The sequence below is a fragment of the Neohortaea acidophila genome (assembly GCF_010093505.1).
Source record: "Neohortaea acidophila strain CBS 113389 unplaced genomic scaffold BDY17scaffold_5, whole genome shotgun sequence".
Lineage (NCBI taxonomy): Eukaryota > Fungi > Ascomycota > Dothideomycetes > Mycosphaerellales > Teratosphaeriaceae > Neohortaea > Neohortaea acidophila.
Window position 1 is genome coordinate 874,724 of NW_022985514.1, and position 23,312 is coordinate 898,035.

The 23,312-nt window shown below is 56.7% G+C and overlaps 9 protein-coding genes across 9 annotated transcripts; 4 read left to right on the top strand and 5 right to left on the bottom strand.

Annotated features, from left to right (window-relative positions):
• Positions 1 to 37: 37 nt before the first annotated feature.
• On the bottom strand, positions 38 to 2,323 carry BDY17DRAFT_144699 (general substrate transporter). The gene is made up of 7 exons (XM_033729551.1): positions 1,976 to 2,323; positions 1,850 to 1,924; positions 1,111 to 1,793; positions 962 to 1,037; positions 479 to 901; positions 341 to 423; positions 38 to 283 (listed from the first exon to the last, which is right to left on the bottom strand). Exons 1-7 carry the CDS (start codon positions 2,133 to 2,135, stop codon positions 119 to 121), a joined length of 1,665 nt encoding a protein of 554 aa, XP_033589858.1. The 5' UTR covers positions 2,136 to 2,323; the 3' UTR covers positions 38 to 118.
• Positions 2,324 to 2,511: 188 nt separating this feature from the next.
• On the bottom strand, positions 2,512 to 3,525 carry BDY17DRAFT_310330 (uncharacterized protein; the record flags this gene model as incomplete). Its single annotated transcript, XM_033735423.1, has 1 exon — positions 2,512 to 3,525. One exon carries the CDS (start codon positions 3,523 to 3,525, stop codon positions 2,512 to 2,514), a length of 1,014 nt encoding a protein of 337 aa, XP_033589859.1.
• Positions 3,526 to 3,832: 307 nt separating this feature from the next.
• BDY17DRAFT_250058 (uncharacterized protein) lies at positions 3,833 to 4,119 on the bottom strand (the record flags this gene model as incomplete). Its single annotated transcript, XM_033731030.1, has 2 exons — positions 3,833 to 3,964; positions 4,024 to 4,119. The coding sequence occupies 2 exons, from the start codon at positions 4,117 to 4,119 to the stop codon at positions 3,833 to 3,835; spliced, it is 228 nt and encodes a 75-aa protein (XP_033589860.1).
• A 165-nt stretch (positions 4,120 to 4,284) lies between these two features.
• BDY17DRAFT_144752 (uncharacterized protein) lies at positions 4,285 to 6,415 on the top strand. The gene is made up of 5 exons (XM_033729553.1): positions 4,285 to 4,645; positions 4,701 to 4,949; positions 5,000 to 5,248; positions 5,305 to 5,473; positions 5,530 to 6,415. Exons 1-5 carry the CDS (start codon positions 4,607 to 4,609, stop codon positions 6,282 to 6,284), a joined length of 1,461 nt encoding a protein of 486 aa, XP_033589861.1. The 5' UTR covers positions 4,285 to 4,606; the 3' UTR covers positions 6,285 to 6,415.
• Positions 6,416 to 6,546: 131 nt separating this feature from the next.
• Positions 6,547 to 7,882, bottom strand: BDY17DRAFT_250805 (nucleosome remodeling complex, CAF-I subunit; the record flags this gene model as incomplete). The annotated part of the gene is made up of 2 exons (XM_033731106.1): positions 6,547 to 7,723; positions 7,782 to 7,882. 2 exons carry the CDS (start codon positions 7,880 to 7,882, stop codon positions 6,547 to 6,549), a joined length of 1,278 nt encoding a protein of 425 aa, XP_033589862.1.
• A 488-nt stretch (positions 7,883 to 8,370) lies between these two features.
• On the top strand, positions 8,371 to 12,707 carry BDY17DRAFT_316745 (XRN 5'-3' exonuclease N-terminus-domain-containing protein; the record flags this gene model as incomplete). The annotated part of the gene is made up of 2 exons (XM_033736030.1): positions 8,371 to 8,374; positions 8,428 to 12,707. The coding sequence occupies 2 exons, from the start codon at positions 8,371 to 8,373 to the stop codon at positions 12,705 to 12,707; spliced, it is 4,284 nt and encodes a 1,427-aa protein (XP_033589863.1).
• A 2,045-nt stretch (positions 12,708 to 14,752) lies between these two features.
• Positions 14,753 to 16,000, top strand: BDY17DRAFT_324044 (uncharacterized protein; the record flags this gene model as incomplete). The annotated part of the gene is made up of 1 exon (XM_033737122.1): positions 14,753 to 16,000. One exon carries the CDS (start codon positions 14,753 to 14,755, stop codon positions 15,998 to 16,000), a length of 1,248 nt encoding a protein of 415 aa, XP_033589864.1.
• A 727-nt stretch (positions 16,001 to 16,727) lies between these two features.
• On the top strand, positions 16,728 to 20,911 carry BDY17DRAFT_297168 (uncharacterized protein). Its single transcript, XM_033733562.1, has one exon. It carries the CDS (start codon positions 16,952 to 16,954, stop codon positions 20,789 to 20,791), a length of 3,840 nt encoding a protein of 1,279 aa, XP_033589865.1. The 5' UTR covers positions 16,728 to 16,951; the 3' UTR covers positions 20,792 to 20,911.
• A 6-nt stretch (positions 20,912 to 20,917) lies between these two features.
• Positions 20,918 to 23,062, bottom strand: BDY17DRAFT_144813 (uncharacterized protein). Its single transcript, XM_033729555.1, has 2 exons — positions 22,861 to 23,062; positions 20,918 to 22,813 (listed from the first exon to the last, which is right to left on the bottom strand). Exons 1-2 carry the CDS (start codon positions 22,955 to 22,957, stop codon positions 21,045 to 21,047), a joined length of 1,866 nt encoding a protein of 621 aa, XP_033589866.1. The 5' UTR covers positions 22,958 to 23,062; the 3' UTR covers positions 20,918 to 21,044.
• Positions 23,063 to 23,312: the final 250 nt, after the last annotated feature.

A 23,312-nucleotide genomic window follows, 5' to 3' on the forward strand; every position in this document is an offset into this window, starting at 1 on the left:
GTTGTAAGAAGGGTTGATATGGTGTTTGTTAATGGTCACTTGCTCTAGCAATACTTGAAGAGTAAGAGAGGGCGGTCCGGCTGTCGCCGCGATAGACGACTCTTGAGTCTCCGTCTCTCTATATCTTCTCGCCTCTTTCCACAGCAATGTTCTGCTGGTAATCCTCGATTGCTCCACCTTCAACTGTCTCCTCGAACGCGTCCACTTCTGTTTGCCTGAACTTCCTCGCACTAATCTTGCGCTCGAACAAGATGTCCAACTCGGCGTATGTCCGGCCGGCGGGCTTGTGAGGAGAGTCAGTTATACATCGGCACATCTTCTCTGGAGACGAGATACGAACCTCGGGGATTCTGAAGTACGCATAGATGACGGAGAAGAAAGCAGCGCCGGCCCAGAAGAAGCCGGCAAAGTTCCCCCAATTCCCTTTCGCAAGGTCAGCAGGGTGTCGATGCAACTACCCGTGTCAAGGGAAACTCACATTCCGTTGGATTCAACATGTACGGCGTCAATACGTTGCAAACAATCGCGACGACAATGTACATCGCCCGCCCCAGCGCCACCGTCTTGATCTGCAGCCTCCGCGTCGACAACTCCCCTACAAGCGAGTAGCACACCGTGCCCACCGTAAGCTGGTAACAGCAAGCCCACAGCAGCATGATGACGCCCGTCGTCAGAGCAGCGGCGCTACGATCGGGTGCGAGACCGAGAAAGCCGAGAATCATGAGAATGCAGAAGAGCCCGCACAGGCCGTAGAGGTAGAGGGATCGCCGCCCGAAGCCGAGACTTATGAGGAACCAGGCGCCGAAGACGCCGACGACATTGATGGCGGATTTGCCAAGGACGAAGTCGAGGGCTTTGCTGGAGGAGAGGCCGGCTTGTTCGAGGAAGTAGGCGGCGTAGCCTGGGAGGTGAAGGTTAGTTGTGGTCAGACACATCAAGAACTGAAGGGATTGCTACGTACCGGCGAAAGAATTCCCGCAGAGATTTTGAATTGCCCATGTCATTGCCACGATTTCTGTACGGCGCAGATTTGTGCCCTGCAGGAGGTGAAGAAGAGGAGGTCAGCGCGATTCCCATCGACTCAATGTACAGCGTGGCTTCAGCACTCACCCGGAAGCAATCAGCGTACGTGGCGCCAGCGGTGATTTGCTGCTCGAGAGCAGTGGTATGAGCAATCATAGCAACAGTCTCATCCGGGTCGAAATTTGTATCGCGCTTGAGCGAAGTCAAGCGACGTAGCGACTTCTTCGCATCCTCGATCCGGCCCTTGCGCACTAGCCACCACGGGCTCTCGGGGGCGAGGAAGACGGCTATCGAGAGTGGGAGCGGCCAGATCCATTGCAGGGAATATGGCACTCGAAAGGCACGGTGGTCGTTCCAGTGGCTCGCGCCTTTCACACTCCCCACGCCAAGTAGCTGGCCGATTCCCCAGCAGGCGTTCACCCAGGTGGTCAGATATCCTCGCAAAGCGATCGGGCACACCTCGGATGCGTAGGATATGACGAGCGTTTGAAATATTCCAAATGGAATTCCACTCAATATATATCCCACAAGCAGTTGAGTCAGGGAGGTGGCGGTAAAGTAAAGAGAAGTCCATGCAGCCACCAGAGCCATGCAAACGATGACAGTCCAGCGGTATCCGAATCGCTCGGTGACAAATCCGTTGATGACCAGGCCGATGATCTGTCCGCATGATTGTCCGTTGGACAGGCCGGCCTGCCACTTCGCCGAGATCTGTGTCTTTCCATCGGGATGCAGCGTGCCGAACGTGTGCTGGAATTGTGGCAGAGCGTCTGAGATGGGTCAATCACAGAATGTCACTTGATGGCAGAGACAAGTTCGTCCTTACAGAAGTTGGGTAAAAGACAAACATCGAACGCTTCCATCACGATGCAGAGCGAAATGATCATCGACCAGGCGATTGCTGTCGACGAGTCAGCTCATCCTGTACTCGCGTCGAAGGCGTGGGACATACCTTTGGGATAGGTGCGAATGCCCTCCAACAGAGTCATCCTGTGTTCCTTATCCGTCGCGGCCTGCGCCTGCGAGATGGCAATCTTGTGGGCGGAAGCAACATTGTCTGGCGCATGGTGGATGGCCTCACTGGTCTCCACCTCAATCTTCTCGTTCGCCATGGTTGGACTGCAGCGCCAGACGATATGCTCGAGGACTCGCCTGGACCGATGAGGTCGAGGGGATCCGCCATGTTCTTATGTACCTCCACGTGCTGACCGACGATCTCTGTTAGCCACCAGCGCGGAGTAACATTGGGCAAGGCCGCGGCTATGGGCTGAGGTCGCAGTCAAGAGCGCTGATCGACTGGGGTGCAGCGCGCACGGCGAATCAAATCAACCGGACGACATGACGCGATTGTGCCAAATTATTCCGCACGTCGGTGCATTATCAATTCAGCGTGAATGGATCCGTGATGGAAAAGTGATGCATTGCCGATAACACGCCTGGGAGAAGTCGTTTCTTCGTTTGTTGCGTACAGGTCTTCCTCTTCGAATGCTATCGCTTCGCAAGTCGGAAAGTGCAGCCAAGCAACACCTCACCATCGCACCCAGCACCGCATATAATCCGACATCGCACGACTTCGTAAGCACTCGTCTCATAAGATCGGAGGGCTTCTTCGTGCAGCTCCGACTTCACCAAGAAAGCCCACCCTTCAACCACGTCCTCCTCATTCCCATCAACCAGCGCTTTGTACTTGTTTCCCCATATTGTAAGCTTTGCTCCAGCCACTCGCGCGGGCCGAAGCTCGTAGTTTGCAAGGTCATAATCGTCGCCGTCCAAGTGTTGCAGAAGGGAGTGAAGGGTTTGCTGGCTGGCCAGCGTGCCATAGAAGAAGTACCAGACCGGGTACTCTGCCTGCGCAGGTCGGGGTGAGGTCTCAACTGTGGTGAATCGATATTGCGGAAGCGTGGCGTCTTGTCCCAGCGTCGGCGAGATCGATGTTATGTCGAACTCTTTGCGGGCGAGAGAGCGCATGACGAACATTGGCCGGAAGGTTGGGTGATGTTCGCGGGTCCAGGTGAGAATGGATTGCTTCGTCGCGGCATCCACCTTACAGAAGCTGGCAGCCGTCCCATCTCTCTCCGATGCTCCTTCGAAAAGTTTGGGAGCGGCGGTGAGTCCGGTGATCTCGGCAACTTGGTGTGCGCACGAGATCGGACCATCCAAGCGCAATAGATATTCTTGGCCGGATTGCCCGTTCTCCGCGCCGACGTTGGCGGTGGTACCGCTTGTGATGTGTTGAGAGGAGGCTGTGCGGGGGATTCGAAGCCAGTGAGAATAGGTCTCGCGGTCATGGCCGAGGGCTTCTTGCTGCTCTCTGACAGCATCCCACAGCGCTGCGGAAACCATAGAGGTGAGGTCGTCTCGTTGTTCGTCAATCTTCATTCTCGCCTCTTCGGCGCTGTAGCCGAACAGCCTTTGCCACTTCTCCATAGTCTCGGCGTCGTCGGTCTCAGCGTCGTAATTCGCGTTAGCCGCCATAGCTTCTAGAATGTCGAGGGCATCCATCTCGCCGATTCGCGCTGTGAGGTTTGCAAAGATCTTTGATTTGCAAGATGAGGACCAAGGAAAAGGCGAAGCGATGTTTATGAGTTGGTTGCGGTCGAAAAAGTGCCTCCCGTGGTGGAGCGAAACCAGTCGCCATTGATGACAACCAGCGGCTTCCTCATTGGCGAATATCCTCATGACCGTCCCAAGTCGCTGCCACACGCACACGCAGCCGCACGCTGGTGCAGGAGCGTCTCATGTGGCTTCCAAGTTGCCGATGGCATTAACAATGCCAGAGTTATTCCTTCCTTCGCGACATATCCGCAACTCATCTCCCATCGCTGACATTTTGCACCTTCCTGTACTCTTCCTCCAGCTGCCTCTGCATTTCAAAGTCGACTTGTCGTTCTCTCTTGAGCCGCTGCTGCTCCATGTCGCGGACGACGCCTTGATGCATAGCCTGGAGCGATGGTCAGTGAGTGATGTTCTGCAATATGCACTGCAATCCCATCAACGTACGGCTTGGTCGGCCCTCTGTTGGTAGTGGACAAAGACTACGACGCCTAGCGCAGCAGCCGTGGTGGAGGCCAGAGTCAGCTTCGCCGCCGTAGACATCGAGGAGGTATAGTCGTCTTGGTGAAAGATCAATGCAGCGATCAATCCCTTGCACATATGCCTTCACCATAAGAAGTCCGTTGGCTGCTGGTCAAAATGGATGACGGCGTGGACAAAAGTCGCAGCCAACAACCTCGCCTTCCCATGACTCTCACATGACTACCTCACCCTCCAACCCTCTGCATTGCGTGGTCCTAGTCCTACACAATGTTGGAGAGTGGCCAGCTTGACATTCAATAACGCCCACGCCACATCAGCTGTCACTCACTTGACCAGCGCATGATCTCGTCACATCGCCTGATCAAACGCAAACGTGCATGCAAGGCGCACAAGCCGCTCCCAATCTAGAACATGCATGAAGAGCGGCCTCCTGCACAACGGTGAGCGGACGTGCGCATAACCATTTCTGCTTCATTCCTGTCTTTGCCTCTCTTTTCTTCCTCTTCCCATCTACCGTTTCTCGCATCAACGACTCCGGGACCACAAGATGAAGCGATTGATCGTAGCGTGTGACGGCACTTGGCTGGTCAGCACCTAAGCAAGCTCAATCTGCGCGCTTGCAGTCTCCTGACCGTCTCTAGGACAGCGACAATGGCTTCTACAGAAGCTCCTGGCTCCCGTGGAAGACAGGCGGCTACTTGGCCACACCCTCAAACGTCACGCGCATCTGTCGCGCCCTCCACACACGCTCCGAAGACGGCATTGAGCAAATCGTCTACTACCAAGCTGGTGTGGGCACTGCCAATGACTGGTACTCTTTCTTCTTCGGCGGCTACCTGGGCGATGGCATTTCTGAAAACATTCGAGAGGCCTACGCCTTCCTCTGCAGCGTTCGTGTCTACCTCCCCAACCGCCATGCATGTTTCTGATGACGGTTTAGAACTACGAGGATGGCGACGAGATCACTCTAGTTGGATTTTCCCGCGGCGCCTTCACGGCTCGGAGTGTCGGAGGGTTGATCGGGGATGTCGGCCTGTTGACCGACAAAGGTCTCAACAGCTTCTACGACATCTACACTGACTGGCAAAACCAGGAGAATCCCAACTACAAGCCACAGTACGGCACTCCGGCGTGGCCCAAGACACGACCGAGGTTCAGCGATCCCACTTACGTTCCGAAATTGGTCGAGGTATGTGAAGGGGACAATTGTGGATTGCGGTCAATGACTGAACTGTGTGTCTCTAGGCCGGCTTGACGAGGCCTTCGATTCCGGTGAAGTCAACCACTGTCTGGGACACCGTCGGTGTGCTCGGCGTGCCACTGATCAAGGTCTTTGGCATCACTCTCTACAATCCTGCCCACAAGCAGTACTCCTTCATTAATACGAAAGTGCCCAACAATGTCGAGTACGCCTGTATGTCTAATCTATTCTCCCCCTGCTATATCACCAGTTGACATCGGCTTCCAAAGACCAAGCGCTTGCTCTCGACGAAGAGCGCAAGCCCTACGCGCCCACTCTGTGGGAGTCGCCAAAACCCGGGAGCCCTTCACGTCTCAAGGAGCTCAAACAATGCTGGTTTCCAGGCGTGCACGTCAACATCGGCGGCGGGACCCCCGACACCTCCATCTCCAGCATCACGTTGGCCTGGATGATCAGCCAGCTCTCTAAGCATCTGTCCTTCAAACCAGACTATATCCTCGGACAGCGAATTCAGAACGTCGACTACTATAAAGAGAACGACCTCCCGGTGGCAACGTGGGCAATGGGCGCGATCGTGCAAGACGACACTGGCCTACTGAACGACATCCTGGGAAGGCAAGTTCGCACGCCAGGCGACTACTACGCCACCAATCCCGCCACTGGGAAGTCCACCGATCGAAGGCTCACCGAAACCCACGAATTCATGCATCCTTCCGTCCACTATCGCATTGCCGAACATGGTCCTGGACTGGTGAAATCTGCCACCAGCCCGCCGCGAGGGTCATACGAGCCCAAAGCGCTCAAGGGATGGAAATACTTTGCGCCAGGCGAGCCAGTGGGAGATGTCAAGCTTGACAGTATGGATGGGGCGCGCTCGTGGAAGGACTATGGGAAATGGACGATTCGACGATCGGACGGCACTACCACGCTCATTGTTGAGGAGAAAATCGAACCGAACTCCGACGAAATGGAACTGCTGCAAGCTTGGGGCACGGCGATTACGGCGAAAGTGCTTGCGTCGTAGTGAGTGCGGTCTGGTGAAGTCTGATTTTGTCTCTTCTTTTCATTTCAAGTGTGTGCTCTACGCTGCCCTGAATTGGGCTGAGCACAGGTAGCTAAGGTGCGCGTGCGAAGGAAACATCCATAGCCATATCGTCAAATAGCAGACACCTCACGGCTCCGTGAATCGATAAGTCTCAGTCGTCTCTCGGCTCCAACTTGATGTGAGGCTCCTGCTCCGGTTCCTGTTCCTGTTTGATGAAACCATGGGCTTTCATGTGTCCTCGCTAAGACTCACTGACTTCCCTCCTCGTCACATTCGCCGGCGCGCGCTCCACAAGATGTCGACTAGCCCGCCAAATTTGGATCAGGTTATCCTCTCCCGCAGAGCACATGACCCAGGGGTCGTTCTTGTTCCACGTGAAATCGCTGACTCGGTTCGTGTGTCCGCCGTGCATGAAGAGCATCTCCGGTGGGCCATCCTCAGCGTCTTCCGGCGTCTGCTCGGCGCCTGCCTTTGATAGATCCCAGAAGATGATTCTGCGGTCTTCGGAGCTGGACGCGAGGATGGAGGAGTCGGATGGGTGCCAGGAGACGCTGCTGATGACGTCCTTGTGGCCCTCGAGACTGTGGATCTTGCCGTGGTCGGGGAAGCGTAGGTCGAAGACGCCGATGGTTTTGTCTGCGGAACCGGTGGCGAAGAGTTTGTCGAGGGTGGGGTGGAAGGCAAGAGTATTGATGGCGTCTTGGTGTGCATTCTTGAAGATGATGGCGGGTTGAGAATTGTTGCTCCGACGGAGATCCATGAGCTGCATGGTGAGGTCGTCTGATACCGAACCGAAGAGGTTCTTGCCATGTGCGGGATGGAATTGCACGTCGTTGACAGTCGCAGAGTGGTGGGTGAATGTGCGCGCAGGTGAGATGGTCTTGTTGTTGAGGTCAAAGTCGCGCTGAAGATCCCACAAGCGGACCGTCTGATCTTCGGAGCCAGAGAGGAGTTGGCCTTCGGTGAAGGGGTTCCACTCGAGCGCGAAGCCCTCCCCTTTGTGACCCTTCAGAGTCGCCTGAGGAGTGGAAGTGTCCTTTGGAACGGACTGATGTTTTGACCGATCCCAAATGTACACGTTCCTATCCGCTGCCCATGTAGCGATGATGTTAGGGTTCTGTGGTTGATACCGCGCCTTGTTCACTTCGCCGGGGTGGATGATTTTTTGTACGATGCTGAAGTTGATGGGCTCTTTGGCTGCGCCATGACCGCCCAGTTCTTCCGTGGCAGGATTGTAGTCTGCGAGGCTGGCGGCGGGAGGGTTGGGGAGGTTCACGTGCGCAATTTGGAGATAATCGGTGGATGCACCGGAGGTGTGGGTGCCGAGGAGTAGACGATGGGTGCGGAAGGCCTTACCAGGCACCTCTTGGACATCAGGCAGCCACTGTGTGGTGAGCGTGGGCCATTCCAACGCGCGACTGGAAGAAAGTCAGTGGTGGTTGCCGCGGGAGCTTTGCAGTGCGATGGCAGACTCACCTGTACATGATGTCGTAGAGAAACACGGCGTTCTTCTTCCATATCTTGTACTCCTCGTTGATCATCTTGTTTGCCAGGATCTCCTGGTCCGCGTTCGACATGTCTGTTGCAGGCAGAGGAGTGTTAGCGAGGGAGATGTTGCCCGCAGAGGCTCTTGAGCAGGCGGCGTGGGGATATGCGGTGAAGTGGGCGAGGCAGATGGGGATGGTCTTACCGGTGTCTTCCATGGTGAGCAGACGGGGTGGACTGGTTGAATGCGAAGAGGAGGAATGAAGACAGAAACGCTGAGGACGTCTGTCTCAAGCACGAACTGCATGAATTGGCATCGCGAACGCGACTCGCGTGAAGTGCGGCAGTTAAGGTTCTGGAGTGACTAAGCATTCCCGCCCGCCGGGAGCACCCGCCGAATTCGACAACACATCACTCATCGCCTCCCGCTCCAGCCTGTTTCTCTTCTTCCAAGGACTCCGTGTCGCGAAAGCCACCGCATTCTTCTTCTTCTCTCCCCCTTCTACCCCATTCTCTCTTCTCTCCTGCCCTCACTCCCCCTGTTGCCGACCCCGGCTGATCTTGAAACACAGCAGCCGTCATGGGTAAGCAAGCCTCCACAGCTTCACCGAGTATCACTAGTAATGACTTCGCAAAGGTGTTCCCAAATTCTTCCGTTGGCTCAGTGAGCGATACCCGGCTATCTCACAGCTCATCGCCGAGAATCGCATCCCCGAGTTCGACTGCCTCTACCTCGACATGAACGGCATCATCCACAACTGCACCCACAAAGACTCCGATGTCGCGGTCACCAAGCATGTCACCGAGGACGAGATGTTCATCAAGATCTTCAACTACATCGAGCACTTGTTCGGTAAGATCAAGCCGCAAAAGCTGTTCTTCATGGCCATCGATGGAGTCGCGCCGAGGGCGAAGATGAACCAGCAAAGATCTCGACGATTCAGGACTGCCAGGGACGCAGAAGAGACTAGAGCCAAAGCCATAAAGGAAGGAACCGAACTGCCAAAAGAGGATCCATTCGATTCGAATTGCATCACACCGGGCACAGAGTTCATGGCAAGACTGACCCAACAACTGAAATATTTCATCGCGAAGAAAGTGAGCGAAGATATCGACTGGCAAGGATGTGAGGTCGTGCTTTCCGGACACGAGGTGCCAGGAGAAGGAGAGCACAAGATCATGGAGTACATCCGCCAAGCAAAGAGCCAGCCAAACTACGACCCAAATGTGCGACACTGTCTGTATGGATTGGATGCCGATCTGATCATGCTGGGGCTTCTCAGTCATGACCCTCATTTCTGTCTGTTGCGAGAAGAAGTCACTTTCGGCCGCCAGGGCAAATCAAAGAACCAAGACCTCGAGTATCAGAACTTCTACCTCATGCACCTGTGCATCGTGCGCGAATATCTCGAGCTGGAATTCCAGGAGTTGAAAGAGCCGAATGTCCTTGGTGCGGGCGTGCAGTTCGACATGGAACGCATCATCGACGACTTCATCCTCATGGCATTCTTTGTCGGAAACGACTTTTTGCCAAACTTACCTCATCTCCACATCAACGAAGGCGCTTTGGCGCTGATGTTTGGCGTGTACAAGCAAGTCTTGCCCAAAGCGGGAGGATACATCAATGAAGGCGGTGTCATTAACCTGAAGCGTTTGGAGCTGCTTCTGGACGCTCTGAGTGATGTTGAATACCGCTTCTTCGAACACGAAAACCAGGACGCAAATTGGCTCAAGGACAAGAGTTTCGTGAAGGAAGATGTGATGGAGAAGGTGAAGAGGAAAGGAGGTCAAGTCGTGATGACCACCGCACAGAGCAAGTTATACCAGCAGATCAAGAGCTACGTCAACACCGGCGCGACGACCTTGAGCAATGAGCACGCTCCTCTCGATCTGCCGACGACTCTGAAGGCGGCCGACCGGACATTTGTGACAGATCTGGCCACCAGCTTGCATATGGGCTGCAACAATGTTGCCGATGATGACGGTAACAGACACCTGCAGCTTTCGTTCCCGCAACGACCAGAAATGGACGGTGAGGAAGACGACGATGACGAAGAAGCTCAAAACGCTCTCCTCCGCGTTTTCAAGCGATACGATCGCGCGAAGATTGAGGAAGTGAGCGCCGAAGACGCACGAGACAAAGCGCAGCAGAAATACGAACAGAGATTCCAGGGCTGGAAGAATAAACATTACACCGAGAAGTTCGAATGGGGTCTCGAGAATGAGGGAGAATTGCGCAATCTCACCGAGAACTACGTTCAAGGCCTGCAGTGGGTGCTCTTCTACTACTACCGCGGCGTTGCAAGCTGGCCATGGTACTACCAATACCACTATGCCCCCATGATCAGCGATGTGAAGAAAGGCCTGGGCGCAAACATGCACTTCGAGCTCGGCCAACCGTTCCGACCGTTCCAGCAGCTGATGGGTGTTCTTCCGGATCGCAGCAAGAAGATTGTCCCGCCGGTATACTGGGACCTGATGACGAGCCCCGACAGCCCAGTCATCGACTTTTACCCGCGAGACTTTGAGCTGGATATGAACGGCAAAAAACAAGACTGGGAGGCCATTGTCAAGATTCCATTCATCAATGAGAAGCGGCTGCTCGAGGCCATGAAGCCCAAAGACGCGATGTTGACACCCGACGAGCAGCAACGAAATTCGTTTGGCGTCACGATGAAGTTCACATACGACGGCCAGACAAGCTACACCTACCCCTCGAGCTTGCCCGGCATCTTCCCCGACCTGGAGAATTGCCATTGTGTGGAAAACATTTTCGAACTCCCGACGATGGAAGGCCTAGACGTGTATGTCGGACTCGTGGAGGGCGTCAAACTGCGCGAAGCCGCACTGGCCGGCTTCCCGACCTTGCACTCGCTTCCCTTTACCGGACAGCTGGGCTTCCATGGCGTAAGCGTCTTCCAACAAGACAGCCGCAATGAGACCATGGTCGTAACCCTTACGGACGGGGATGAGAAGGGCGGAATTGCTCTTGCGAAAGCAAGACTGGGCAAGGCGGTGCACGTTGGATACCCATCTCTGCAAGAAGGGAAGGTGACCAGTGTCAGCGACGAGATGTTCTCGTACCACCTGGGAGATCTGAATCTACCGGCTGAAGGGACCAATGTGATCCAGCTGCCACATCCCCCGCAAGGCGTTTCGGATTGGCGTAAGAAGGCCAGCCGGATTGAGAATGTCTATTCCAAGCGCTTGGGCATGATCATAGGGGGCGTGGAAAGCCTGGTACAGGTTGAAATGCTGGTGGGCTTGAGAAAGACCGAGCAAGGCGCGATGATCAAGGAATACGCACCCATACCTGGAATGGAGCCAGACTACGCCACGCAAACAGTCGTTGATCACGTTATCAGCGAAGATCAGCGCTTCCTGGAGAAGGCAGCTTTGCCAATCGCGGAAGACTTCCCCATTGGTACGAAGGCGTTCTTCCTCGGCGACATGGCCTACGGGCGTCCCTTGGAGGTCACAGGCCATCAAGGCGAGCGAGCGGAGGTCTGGGTCTCGGTACTCATGGGCAAGGAGCCCGAGTTCGGACACAGCATTGCGCGAGCGGCGGAGAATCAGTTCCCCTACATTCCCTCGTTCCAGGTCGCGAAGATGCTCCATCTGCACCCGCTCGTCCTTTCGAAGCTTACGAGTGCGTTCAACGTCAGTTCTTCCGGATTGCGGCTGAACTTGGGCCTGAACCTCAAATTCGAAGCCCGAAAGCAGAAAGTCTTGGGCTACAGTCGGAAAGGAGCGACGGGGTGGGAGTATTCGCAGAAGGCCATCGGGCTGCTTGCGGAGTACATGAGACGTTTCCCCGAATTCATCGCGCGGATCGAAGCCAACCCTACCGGTGACGGATGGGAGGACACTGCGTTCTACCCAGACCCCCAAGAGGCCAAGGCAAAGATGAAGGAGATTGGCAGCTGGCTCAAGACTGTGGAAACGAAAGGTCTCGAGCGCGTGCCACTGGAGGCGGAGCAGCTCGACGGCGATACGGTCAAGTTGATTGAGCAGGCTGCCGATCAGAACAATCAAAGCGGAGTCCAAATGCAGGGCAAGAAGATTGGAAGCGTGCCGCGAATGGCGTTGCTGAAGCCTTCAGATGCGGAGCAGAGGACGGGGAATCAGAGATTCCGTATCGGCGACCGCGTGGCTTACGTCCTGGATAGTGGAAAGGTGCCGATTGCCATGCGTGGGACTGTCATCGGAATGACGAGGACAACGCGCCAGACGCTATTGGATGTCGTCTTCGACTCGACTTTCATGTCTGGGAGCACTCTCAGCGACCGCTGCTCGCCGTTCCGAGGAAGCACGGTCCCTAGCAATGCCGTGCTGAATCTGAGTGACAGGCAGGTTCTTGCGCTGTCTGAGGCAGCCAAGGCCAGAGCACCGCAGTCCAACTACACACCGTTGAGGGCCAGCGGGGCCAATACGGCGAGTAGCTACGGCATGCCCGGTGGGCCGCAGTTGCGAGAAGCGTCTGCACCGGCTGCACTACGAGGCGGCTGGAGAGGCGCGGTGGCCGGTGGCCCCAACGGCGGCGCCCCAAGGGGAGGCTACAACCCTCGCGGACAGGGGACAACGAACGGGACATTCCAACAAAACATCCCCTATCACACGCAAACCCCGAACGGCACAGCACGCGGAGGAGCAAATGGATGGCGTGGGAGTGGCTCCCGAGGCGGTCGCGCAAATCCCCAAGGCTTCACTGTGGTGGACAATGCCGATCCTACGGATGGAGTGGTGGCGCATAACCCACACTTCCGCAAGCAGAACTACACCAATGTCCCGCCACCGGCTGGATTGGACGCGGCGAGGGGACGCGGTAGGGGCAGGGGCGGAGAGCGGGGAAGCACGCGAGGTCGGGGAAATGGTGGTGGAAGGGGAAGAGGCAGAGGCGAGGTGTTGGCCGGCTGATCTTACCGTTTTATGTCGGAGGGTAGAGACGAGGCGAGAGGTGTGAAGGCAGGCGAGCAGGGTCGGTAGGGAGAAGCGGCGCGGTAGCGATAGGTTCGGCAGTCGAGGCCTCCTTACCGAGGTGTGGACGAACAAACGACCAGTCTGGCCTTGGCCATCTCGAATACGTGCGATGAATGGATGCATTGCGAACTTGACAAGCTTTGCCTGGTGCAAGAAGGGCTAGATGGGCTACACGGTGATGGTGCCTGGGATGCGCCTCACGAGATCTATCTGCCGACGGCGTGGCGTTCACTAGCATCACGCATCGGAAGAAAAGCATTGAACGAAAGACTGGATGCTGCCGCGAGCCCGATTGGCCTCTTCAAGCAAGCTTTCGCGGGCGGGAGCAAGTTTGGTAACGGTGAAAACATTGTGCAGCTGTACCGTGGAAGCGCGGCGGCCTTGTGTTGTGGTGGCTTGCAGAATTCTCCTACCCGCCGCACTACACTGCACTACACTGCGGAATCGATGGGGCCTGGAGCGGCAGTTGCCATGTCACACACGTCGTGCATGCATGCGTGTTGTCGATGTTTCACGCGGAGATTGTCATGGCTGTCACGCGTGGCAGGTGGTGATGGCACTCGGTTGCACTCGAGTAGCGCGGGAATCAATTACACCATCCACACTCGCCGCACACAATCGCCGTCCAATGGACCCTCGATTGTTAGACGAAGCAGGGAAAAGTGGTTCCGGAGGAGAGAGAAAGTCAATTGGTCTTCCGAGGCCCACCCACCGTGCTGTATTCGTCCATCGCTCCGCTTGCTCGCGACTATTCACCCGCGGGGCCGACGTTCGCTGGATCCGGGTGAGGCGGCGCGTACTGTAGCTGTGGTGCACCGGGCCTTTTTCGCATCGTGATGGCGGTTGGCTGGAGCGTGGTCGCACGGCAGATTCACTAATCACGCAAGCCACCACGTATCCATCTGACGCGCTATCGGGGAGGACAAAGAGATTGATCGCATGGCCGATCCAGATGGCAGCAACGTGGCTGTCTCTTGCCTGATCGTTGAGATGCGAGAAGGCAACAAGAGCGCATAGTAGACCGGCATTATTGCAGGCATTCCCTGGGCATTCCCTGGGCATTTCCTGCCGACAACTGGCAAGGATAGGCTTCCGCCCTTCACGTGGTTGGGCTGAACCTGCCCGTTTACGTTGACGCCAAGCGCCGCCCGGACCGTTTGGCCCCACATCCACCTCGAGCCGCTGGCAGTTTGACTTTGCCCACTTGACCCAAGCAGGGCTAGCGCTACACTCTGTCTGCACCCCGAGTGCAACGGCGCCGACGAGTGGGCCAAGTGGATGTCTCCTCCAGATGCCGACCCTGTCCGCTGCACGAATCGCCGCGTTCACTCGGTCGACGTGCCTGTCCACCACTCGGCCGGATGCAACACCCCAGCGCTGATCACCACCCCGTGACACAAGCGTCTACACGCAGCCAACCACGCGGACAATCTGTCCGCCATTCCCCACGCGCTTGTTGCTGCAGATGTGCTACCACCCTGGCCATGCCTTGAATGCAACAACAACAAACGCTTTGCCTCGTCTGGCCTGGACTCGGGTCCATCATCACCATCACCACTTCCACCCCACACGCTCCATCTGAATGTGTGGGCGAGCACCGGCGGAACCATTGTTTCAGCCCGTCGTTCGTCCAGCGAACGACAACCGTTTAACCTCGTCTGCCACACCGCAAAGCCAAGTCCTCCACCCGCTGCACGCGCAAACCTAATCCCTCCGCCATTGCGACGCACTGCAACGAGAACCCTGCCGATCTGTCAGGTACCGTCGTACTCCAACTGCGCGAGAAAAAGTCGCATGCCCGCCGCTTACGATAAGCTTACGTCCGTTGCGCGACCTTCCGTCCCTCAGCCTTCCACTTCCGCGACTTCCCTCTTACTCTTCTTCCTCGTCCCCCCCTCACCATCCCTCCTCCACTCTTGTCCTACTATCGCCCGCGCAACTGTCGCCCACGCTGCGCCCGCAGCAAGCCGAGCGCAAGCAACATGGCCGACTTTTTGACGATGCGCGACGTCGATGCTTTCCTCATCAACCCCACCCACAGCATGGCCGGCGACTTCCATGCGCTGACCACTCCGACCGAAGAGGCCTTCCCATCTTTCATCACCGACGAGTCGTATCCCCACAAAGACTCCCACTACCCGGAACAAGCCGCGGGCAAACACGCGCATCGGGAGCTCAACGACAGCTTCGTCTTTCCCCAAGACTACGCTTCGGAAGAAGAGGCTGCTTCTCCTAACGGTCAGGATGATTCCGATTTTCTCTTCGATGGCAGCGACTTTGAATCGGCCGAGGACTTTGACGACGAAGACGAAGATGTGGAGTCGCTCTCGGACCACGCCAGCCTGGCGCAGCAGCTTTGCTCGCGAGCGCAAACTGTTCATTTCGTCTCTGCCGGCAAGCCGAGAGTGGTCGTCGTCCCGCGATCCGTAGAGGTGTCATCCGCCGAAGTCAGTCCGATCTTCGCCCAGGAAAACCCGGCCGTCATCTTTGGCAGCAGCAAGACCCACCAGCGCGCGAGACTGGGTTGGCACGAGAGGCCGCACACGCCTCCATCCTTTGACGCCGATGCCTTCCACTTTGCCGAGTCGAGGCCAATCCGCACCCCGGCACTTGCTCGTCCAGACGCCGTGCCCACCTACCTGCCGACGCTGCCCAAGCAACGCCAGACGCCGCTCGCGGCTCAGCGAGCCGATTTCTCCCCCCGAGCCGAATCTGTTCGACAACAAGACCCCTCCCGGTCCGACTGGCCACTCCCCGCGTCACCGCCGTTGACCCCGGAGCACAATGGCAAACGCAGAGTTCGCAAGCTCCCCTCCACCTTCAACTTCATCAACTTCAGCAGCCCGCGCCGCAACAACTCCTCCTCCTCCAGCCACTCCAACTCCGCCTCCAGCGCTTACACGCAGGAAGATTACCTCCACTACCGCCACGAACCCCGCAGCACCCCTGAACCACCCCTCTGCACCGCCAACTTCGCCGCCACGACCTATCGGCCAAAGATGATCCCGCGCGGCGCAAGCGAGCGCGAACCCCCTCTCACCCTCCCGCCGTGTCCCTACGATTCTCCCAATTACGACTGGGACGTAGGCTACTACTTCCCGCCGAGCAGCAGTCCGCCTCGCACTTTCCGCGCCGAGCAGCAACAGGAAGAGGAGTCGGGTCCGTCGAATTACGTGAAGGCGCTGCGGCGGAAGAGTCTTTCGGCCGTGTTCGCGACGGCACAGGTCTAGGAAGGCCTGGTGGTTCGATCGAAGCGGACGTGGCTGGATGCGAACTGCTTTTAGTGGGTGTGCCTTGTTTTATTTGCTTGATTTTGTGTTTGTTGTAGCTGGAGGCGTTTTCGGGGTCGGGTCGAACACGGGAAGGGAAGGGAACCGAATGATACCAATCGCTTAGTGCGCGCAAAGGGCTGGGGGCGTTTCTGTCTTGCTTATGTTGTTAGGCGGATGTCGGTATACAACGAGCTGCGAGTTTTGCTCGAGAGATTAGATGGGGGATGAGAGTCTGTCGCTTTCGGGCTCGCCAGGTGGGCTTTGTTTTGATGAGAATATGCTTAGATAGATAGCACTTGCTCAAAAGAATGCAAGACTTCAATCCAGAAGAGGTCTTTTCGCTCTTACAAGTAGTTTATGGCAGTGAGCAAGGGAGCGCGGATGCCAGCTCCTTCCTAGACCTTGCTTGCCTGGTCTCCACTTTTTACCCATATATCAGCAGTTAACGGGCGACGGGTCATCTTTGCACTACTCCGCCTTGTCATGGATATCGTTGTGTCTCTTCTGCGAGACAGGGTGGAAGATGGCAAAGTACGGTGCCAGTGCAAGTGGCTCGCGTGGTGTTGGGGATGGGTAACGCGTGGTCGGGGCGGCCCGAGCCGGTTGCCCTGGAAGCGGCAGAGCTTAATCTCCGTCAACATTTCGCGAACTCCGAGGGAACGATTGCAGATGTACTTGCAGGTCACCTCGCCATTCACTCTTACACCAGACTATCTCATTGGCTTAGTGGTGTGCTGTTGCACTCGCAAGGCTGCTCTCAGAATACCATCTCAATCGTTACCCGCCAATCGAGTCGGCACACCGCGCGCAACAGGCCGGCCTTCCTTCATTCTATATCTGACCTGCCGCAGAACAATGCGACCGTGATTCATTCCTCGAGTCACAACCTGCTTCGAGTCGAGAAGCAACATGGGAGGCCCATCTGAGCGGCCATTACGCTTCCCGTGCTGGTGTCAGGCTACATATTCCTACGGCGGCGAAACGAAGAAAGACTTGGGGTTTGTGGAAGGCGACTTGATCGAGGCGCTGAACGCAGGCGATGGATCATGGTGGATGGGAAGATTGCGACGAGACCCAAGAGCCATTGGTCTATTCCCAAGTAACTTCGTCCGAGTTCTCGACGAGTCCTTCCAACCCACCCCGGCCAGCCGCACTGCTTCGCCATCCGTCTCTTCCCAACGCCCACCCACCAGTCCCGCTAAGAGTTCAGTGTTCAGGAAACCCTTTCAGGCATACGATGAGCTTGGAAAGCGTGGAAGTCTGGACAATGGCAAGGACAGAGAAGGGACGCCGGACGCCGAGAAAAAGAGCAAGTTCCGGCCCTACTCCAGCATGAAGACGGCGGTCGCGCCGACTGGGACCATCAAGCGGGACAGCAGCGGACGGCCGACTCCCGTTCAAGATGAGGATCAATTTCGCGTGCCAGCTCCGCTGCCGAGAGGAGGCTCAAGAAGCCCCCGGCCGCGACGCAAAGAGCACTCAGCCTCACCTGCGCCCATGCACATGCATGGAGGACCTTCCCCTCAGCCAGCCCGCGCAAGAAACCCGTCATCCCTGCCAAATACCTACCACGACGGTTCCGCGTACCCTCAATTCTTACCGCCATCAAGACAGCCCTCTCCAGAGCCATTCCAAGAGCCACTTCAGCCTGCGGCTGATGACTACCCTCAAGAATACCATGACTCCCGGATGCCCTCTCCTGCACCGTTCGATGATGTCTTGTCCTCTCCCCCACCTCCGCCGCCGGCACATAGGATCGCATACCAGCCAAGCCGACCAGCCTCTCCACAGCCATTTCAAGATAACGAGCACACGATGGCCGACGCTGGACGTTTCACGCCTATTCCGCGGTCCCCCGGTGGCAGCCATATGACCCCGTCTCCGCTCCGTGACGCAATGAACGACGTAATGTCATCTTTGCACGGCATGAGCATGTATCAAGAGGAACAACAGGCAAATCCTTACGACGATGATAAGGACGACGTTGCAGTCTCTGCATGGTCTCCGGAAGCATTCGACTTGGTCAGGAGTCGGTCCAGGGCGGCACGGCAAGGTCCAACGATCTCGGCTTCCACATGGGCACCCGAGCCTTTTCAGCTATCGAGAAGTCAATCCAATGCTACGAGACGGCCACAATCATCCCTTGGCTTCGCGAGAGACAGCACCCAAGGACATATGGCCCCGTCGAACGACGATTCAGCTCAGCTGGAAACGTACGTGCAGCGCATGGAACAGCAGCTCTACCATGAAACCCCTCACGGCTTTGATCCATCCACCCAACCTCCTGCTCCACCTCAGCAGGCGAACTCATATACGTCTCGGCCGACGACGTCGGGTGGATCGTCCACTCAATACTCTTCGAGAAGCTTTGATCCGCATTCCCGAGAACCGCATCTTCGACATCGGAAATCGGCCTATGAGTTGGGCCATAAAGTGCTCGGCCGTACAAACACTACCAGGACCAATGCTACCAACTCTACAGAGAATTCCTCGGGGACGCAAGGTAGCAGTAGCACGCAATTGACTAGCCACAGTGTCATGTCCGGCCACTCTGCGGGAGGGTTCAGCGCGACAAGCGCGGGAAGCCTGGCGCGGAAGAGGTTTGGACTGGGCAGTCAGAGGGGGAAACGACCATTCGGCATCATTGATACCAAGTCGACTCCAGATATCGGCTCGCAAGCTAGAAGCATGGCCTTGAGCACTATGTCTGGCAGCGGCCCAAGCTATCACCAAAGCCATGGCTCCGTCCCCCAACCACCCCTGACTCCGACCGCCGATTGGTCTCAGAATCCACTGCAGACCTCGAGTGTATTTGGTGGTTTGGGCACCCCAACGGCGAAGAAAAGCAACTTCTTCAAGAAGATGATCTCGTCTGCGAAAACCACCGCCCGTACCGGAACGGCTAACGCAAGGTCAACGATCGGCAGCAGACCAAGTAGTCGCGCTGGTGGGATCAGTCCAACCAAAAGCTTGATGGGCGACAGAGGTGGGGTGGGCTTCGCGGGAGACATGGCCTCGCGACCTGGATCAGCCGCGGCGGAGATGGGCCTTGGTGGCGTAGACTGGATGCAAGTGCGCCGCGACGTCAATCGATCGAACTCGTTGAGCGGGCGTGAGAGAGTGGAGCGAGATGAGAGATGCCAGATGCTCGACATTCCCGTTCTGAGCCCGGTCGATCATTTCCTCGAACTAGTGGAGGGGAACGAGAGCCTTGACGGCCTGCCGGTCACCCAACCCACCGACTTCAACTTGCCCAACCTCGCGTTAGTCGACAAGAGCACTCGCTTCCTCCAGAGTCTACCCTCCGTGATCAGTGCAGGGGCTCTTGCTCAGAACTATATTTGCCGACCATACCGCAGCGATGTCCAACGACTCCGTGCAATCTTCACTTTCGTTGCCGAACGTATTGCCTGGGAGGAGGACTTTGAGGGCGACATCGACATTAGGAGAGCAATGCAGACTCGACGTGCTTGCAGCGAGGAGATCGCTCTCGTTGTGCGAGAGATGTGCTCCGCCGTGGGACTTCACGCCGAGGTCGTTCAAGGGTATTTGAAAGCTCCCGGCGAAGCGACAGATATGGAGTGTCTCAATCGTCCCAACCACTGGTGGAACACGGTGATTATCGACGGCGAATGGCGCATCCTGGACTGCTCATTGGCCAACCCGACCAACCCTCGAAGATCTGCTTATAGCAGCGCGAGCGGCCAGGTGGCGGAAGGTTGGTACTTCTTGGCTCGACCTGTGGAAGCATGCTACACCCACGTGCCCCTGCTGCCGGAACAGCAGCACGTAGTGCCTCCAGTACCCCACGAGATCCTCGCTGCACTCCCATGCGCGTGTCCGACATACTTCAAGCATACGCTCGAGCTTGCCAACTTCGATACGAGCATGCTGCATCTGGAGAATCTCGAGATGGCCCACTTGCATGTCAACGTGCCCGAAGATGTCGAGTGTGTCGCGGAGGTCGAGGCCAAGGCCTATGCTAGAGACATTGACGGCGACTGCTTCGAGAGTGGCGACACGGTTGTGAAGAAGGCCTTTGCTCAAGCAGAGTGGGTCGGCGGCCGCAAGAGATTCACCGTGAAAGCTCTGCTCCCGGGTGATGAAGGCGCCGGTGTGCTCAAAGTGTACGCCGGCAAGCGAGGACTCATGCACAGCATCAAAGACAACCCACACTCTCTGGCCCTGGCCCTGCCCCTCTCCCACCACGGCCCAAACCCGCCATACGAGTTCGTCACTCGTCACCCCACTCCGCACGCCCAACGACACGACCTCTACATCGCGCAGCCGCAGTGTTCCCGCCTAGCGATGAACAACACCTTCGTCTTCTGCGTTCGCCAGCACCCATCTTCCCTCTCCCGCTTCACGCCAGACACATGGGGAGGATCCAATCAGCCTCGCTCTGCCAGTCCAAACCCCTACGTCCGTCCGACCAGCGCAATGAGCATGATATCCGCCAGCGCATCCCAGGCCGGCAGCAACTACTCCGATAGTTCGTCAAACGCCGGCCAGCCAATGACAGCCGCCCAGCAGAAACCGGCGAAGCTGGCGATTCAGACTCCCAGCCAGAAAATCATTCGGTTGACGCGCAAGTCGGAGCACTCTTCGCGGCACGCGGATGAGGATGCGGGACAGACGAGTGTGTGGGAGACGGCGATCAAGATTGGGGAGCGGGGGACGTGGAGGGGACTTGTGCTCGCTGATCGGAGTGCGAGGTGGTGTGTTTTCGCGGAGTGGGAATGCGTCTGATGTTGCTTACGATTCGAGTTGGGTAGCTGTTGGGCATGTGTACGTTGGCAGTGCTAGAGCGAACATTCCAGGTCACAGGCTTTGTTGTAGGAGTAGTAGAGTAGAAGGTAGTACGCTGTACCATTAATGTTGATGATTTGCACTGAATTCCAGGTCGTGCGTAAGTGCTCTAGTATCCAGGTGCAAAGCGATATGCAAGATACCAGGCTATACCGACCTAAACTCAGGCTCTGAGCTGGATGGACCGCGCATACTACGCCCGTCTCGAATCGCTCGCACCGTCCAAATCCATGGCCCCCGCACCGCCGTCATCATCATAAATCTGGCCGCCCTGCTTGAAGCCGCGTCGCGGCTTTCTCGGCTTCCGCTTCCCCTCAGTCAATCGACGCCGCAGCTCCGCATCTATGCTCTCCTCGTTCGCACCCCCCAGCACGCCCTCGTCTTCTAATAGCGCGAGCGCTTTACTCAGGAGATCTGTGGCAATGGGATCCTGTGGCGAGATGGCAAGCGCTTCATGCAAAGCTATCGTGGCGTCGAACGGCTGGTCGAGTTCGAGCAGTACCAATCCTTTCGACGCGAAGACGCCCGCTTCTCGCAGACCGAGGCGGATGACTTCATCGAATTGCTCGAGCGCCTCGTCGAATCTTTCCGCTTTCCGCAATGCGTGCGCGAGGTTCAGGCGTGTGCTGCTGTATTGCTGTGCCGGGGCTTCGTTGTCCTCTGCAATGTGCAAGGCGAGCGTGAATTGTCTGCACGCGCCATCGAAGTCTTCTTCCATGTAGGATACCACGCCGATTTCGTTGATGAGCAATGGGTCGTGGTCGCAGATCTTCCAGGCTGCCGTCAGGTATTCCCGCGCTATGGTGAGATTGCCGAGAGCAATCTCCTGCATTCCCAGAAAGAGCTGCGGAAGATGTGTACCTTGGAATAAGCGCGCTGCTGTCGAGTATGCCGCGATGGCTTGGTCGCCTTCGCCTTCGGCTGCGAAGGTGTGCGCGAAACCGATCCAGGCGGGCCCGAAGTGTGGGTCCATGAGGGAGGCTTTGGAGAAGTATGATCGGGCTTCTGGGATGCGATTGGTGGCTAGGTAATATGTTCCCACAGCTACCCATGTGCAAGGCTCGAGGGGATGTGTATCTGCGAGATCGTGGGACAAGGCGAAGAGTGCGTTAGTGTACTTTAGCTCGTACAAGAGAGCCAGGTGCAGAGGCAGAATGGCGAAGTTGTAGGGGTCTGATTCGAGGATGGAAGTGGTGAGGGTCAGCGCAGGCTGGAAGCGGGACGCCGTGAAGAGGATTTCAGCCTTGGACAGCAGGACATCGTGGTTTTCTCCAAGCCGGTAATGTGTGGAAAGACTTTCGATCGCAGCGTTGAACTCCTCCGGCCGTGCGTACTTCGAAAGTCTGGTGATGTATAGGTTCTTTGTAAAGTCCGCAGCCTCAGGGGCACTGGAATGGTCTCCTGGCTCTGGGTGGATGCTGTCGAAGTTGAGACTCTCGAGGAAATCCCATTCCTCGCCCGGGCTCATGAGGGAATTCTTCATCAGCTGGTCGAAGGCCTCGAAACATTGTACATCGATCCGTACTGCATCCTTGTAGCAATCCTTGGCGCGGTCGAAGGCATTCTGCTTTGCGTAGCACAAGCCTCGTAGATAGCACATGCCTGCCTCATATTTGATGTTTGATGCATCTTCACGGTCTCTTTCCTCACTCCGGTCGGCTCGTTCTGATCGGCTAGGCAGCTTCGCTTTTCCCGCTTGTTTGCTGTGCACGCCGTTGCTCAAGTGCTGCAGCTTACGCCGCGCGGAGTCGGATGTGGTCACGAGATGTACCGGCGTCTTCTCGCCCAATATTCCAAGGGCATCTTCATGGCGGTCGAGGCGGATGTAGCAGTGCGCAGCCAAATATCGAGAGGCAGCGGAGCGCTGGATGGGGTCTGATCGAGTTACGAAGGAGATGGCGCGGATGTAGTTGCCGGCGGCGAAGTGGGCTTGCGCCAGTTGCAGCGCATCTGACGGGTCATCTTTGCACGGTCAGTGGTGATATGATTTGTACAGCACAACGACATACTTGTCAAGGCAAGAAGTTTGTCGTAAACGTAGACGGCCGTGTCATATTGGTGTTTGTTCAGGGAGTCCTGGGCCCAGCGTCGCAAGTAGTTCTCCATTGACGTGGTTTCGATTCATTGGGGCGTAGGACACAAACGAACGTGGATCTAGGGTATTTGTTAGCGCCTGCTTCGGGTGGGATTGCGGGAGACGCGCATGCCATGCCACACTCACCTGGAGGGAGAGGGAAGGGATGAGATGCTCGCGTTGTTTTCTCGGCGACCGCGACGGGTTAACTTAACGCGAATGACGTCCATTTAGAGTTTGGAATTTACTGAGCGCCTGAGGCCAGCCTTACCTAATCCGCCAGTCACATGCCTTTAACCACTTCACACTCTTCAGCTTCTGCTTCTTCTTCTTCTTCACACCCTTTTACCCAAGCCCAACCATACTACCTTCCGCAACAAACTACAA

Excerpts from the sequence above, each read along its gene's own strand:
- BDY17DRAFT_144699 (XM_033729551.1), bottom strand. The coding sequence starts at position 2,135 with ATGGCGAACGAGAAGATTGAGGTGGAGACCAGTGAGGCCATCCACCAT. Across the intron at positions 1,925-1,975 it reads CATTCGCACCTATCCCAAAG|CAATCGCCTGGTCGATGATC; the intron begins GTATGTCCCACG and ends ACTCGTCGACAG. Across the intron at positions 424-478 it reads CATGTTGAATCCAACGGAAT|GGAATTGGGGGAACTTTGCC; the intron begins GTGAGTTTCCCT and ends ACCTTGCGAAAG.
- BDY17DRAFT_144752 (XM_033729553.1), top strand. The coding sequence starts at position 4,607 with ATGAAGCGATTGATCGTAGCGTGTGACGGCACTTGGCTG. Across the intron at positions 4,646-4,700 it reads CGTGTGACGGCACTTGGCTG|GACAGCGACAATGGCTTCTA; the intron begins GTCAGCACCTAA and ends GACCGTCTCTAG. Across the intron at positions 4,950-4,999 it reads CCTACGCCTTCCTCTGCAGC|AACTACGAGGATGGCGACGA; the intron begins GTTCGTGTCTAC and ends ATGACGGTTTAG.
- BDY17DRAFT_297168 (XM_033733562.1), top strand. The coding sequence starts at position 16,952 with ATGGGAGGCCCATCTGAGCGGCCATTACGCTTCCCGTGCTGGTGTCAG.
- BDY17DRAFT_144813 (XM_033729555.1), bottom strand. The coding sequence starts at position 22,957 with ATGGAGAACTACTTGCGACGCTGGGCCCAGGACTCCCTGAACAAACAC. Across the intron at positions 22,814-22,860 it reads CAAACTTCTTGCCTTGACAA|ATGACCCGTCAGATGCGCTG; the intron begins GTATGTCGTTGT and ends GACCGTGCAAAG.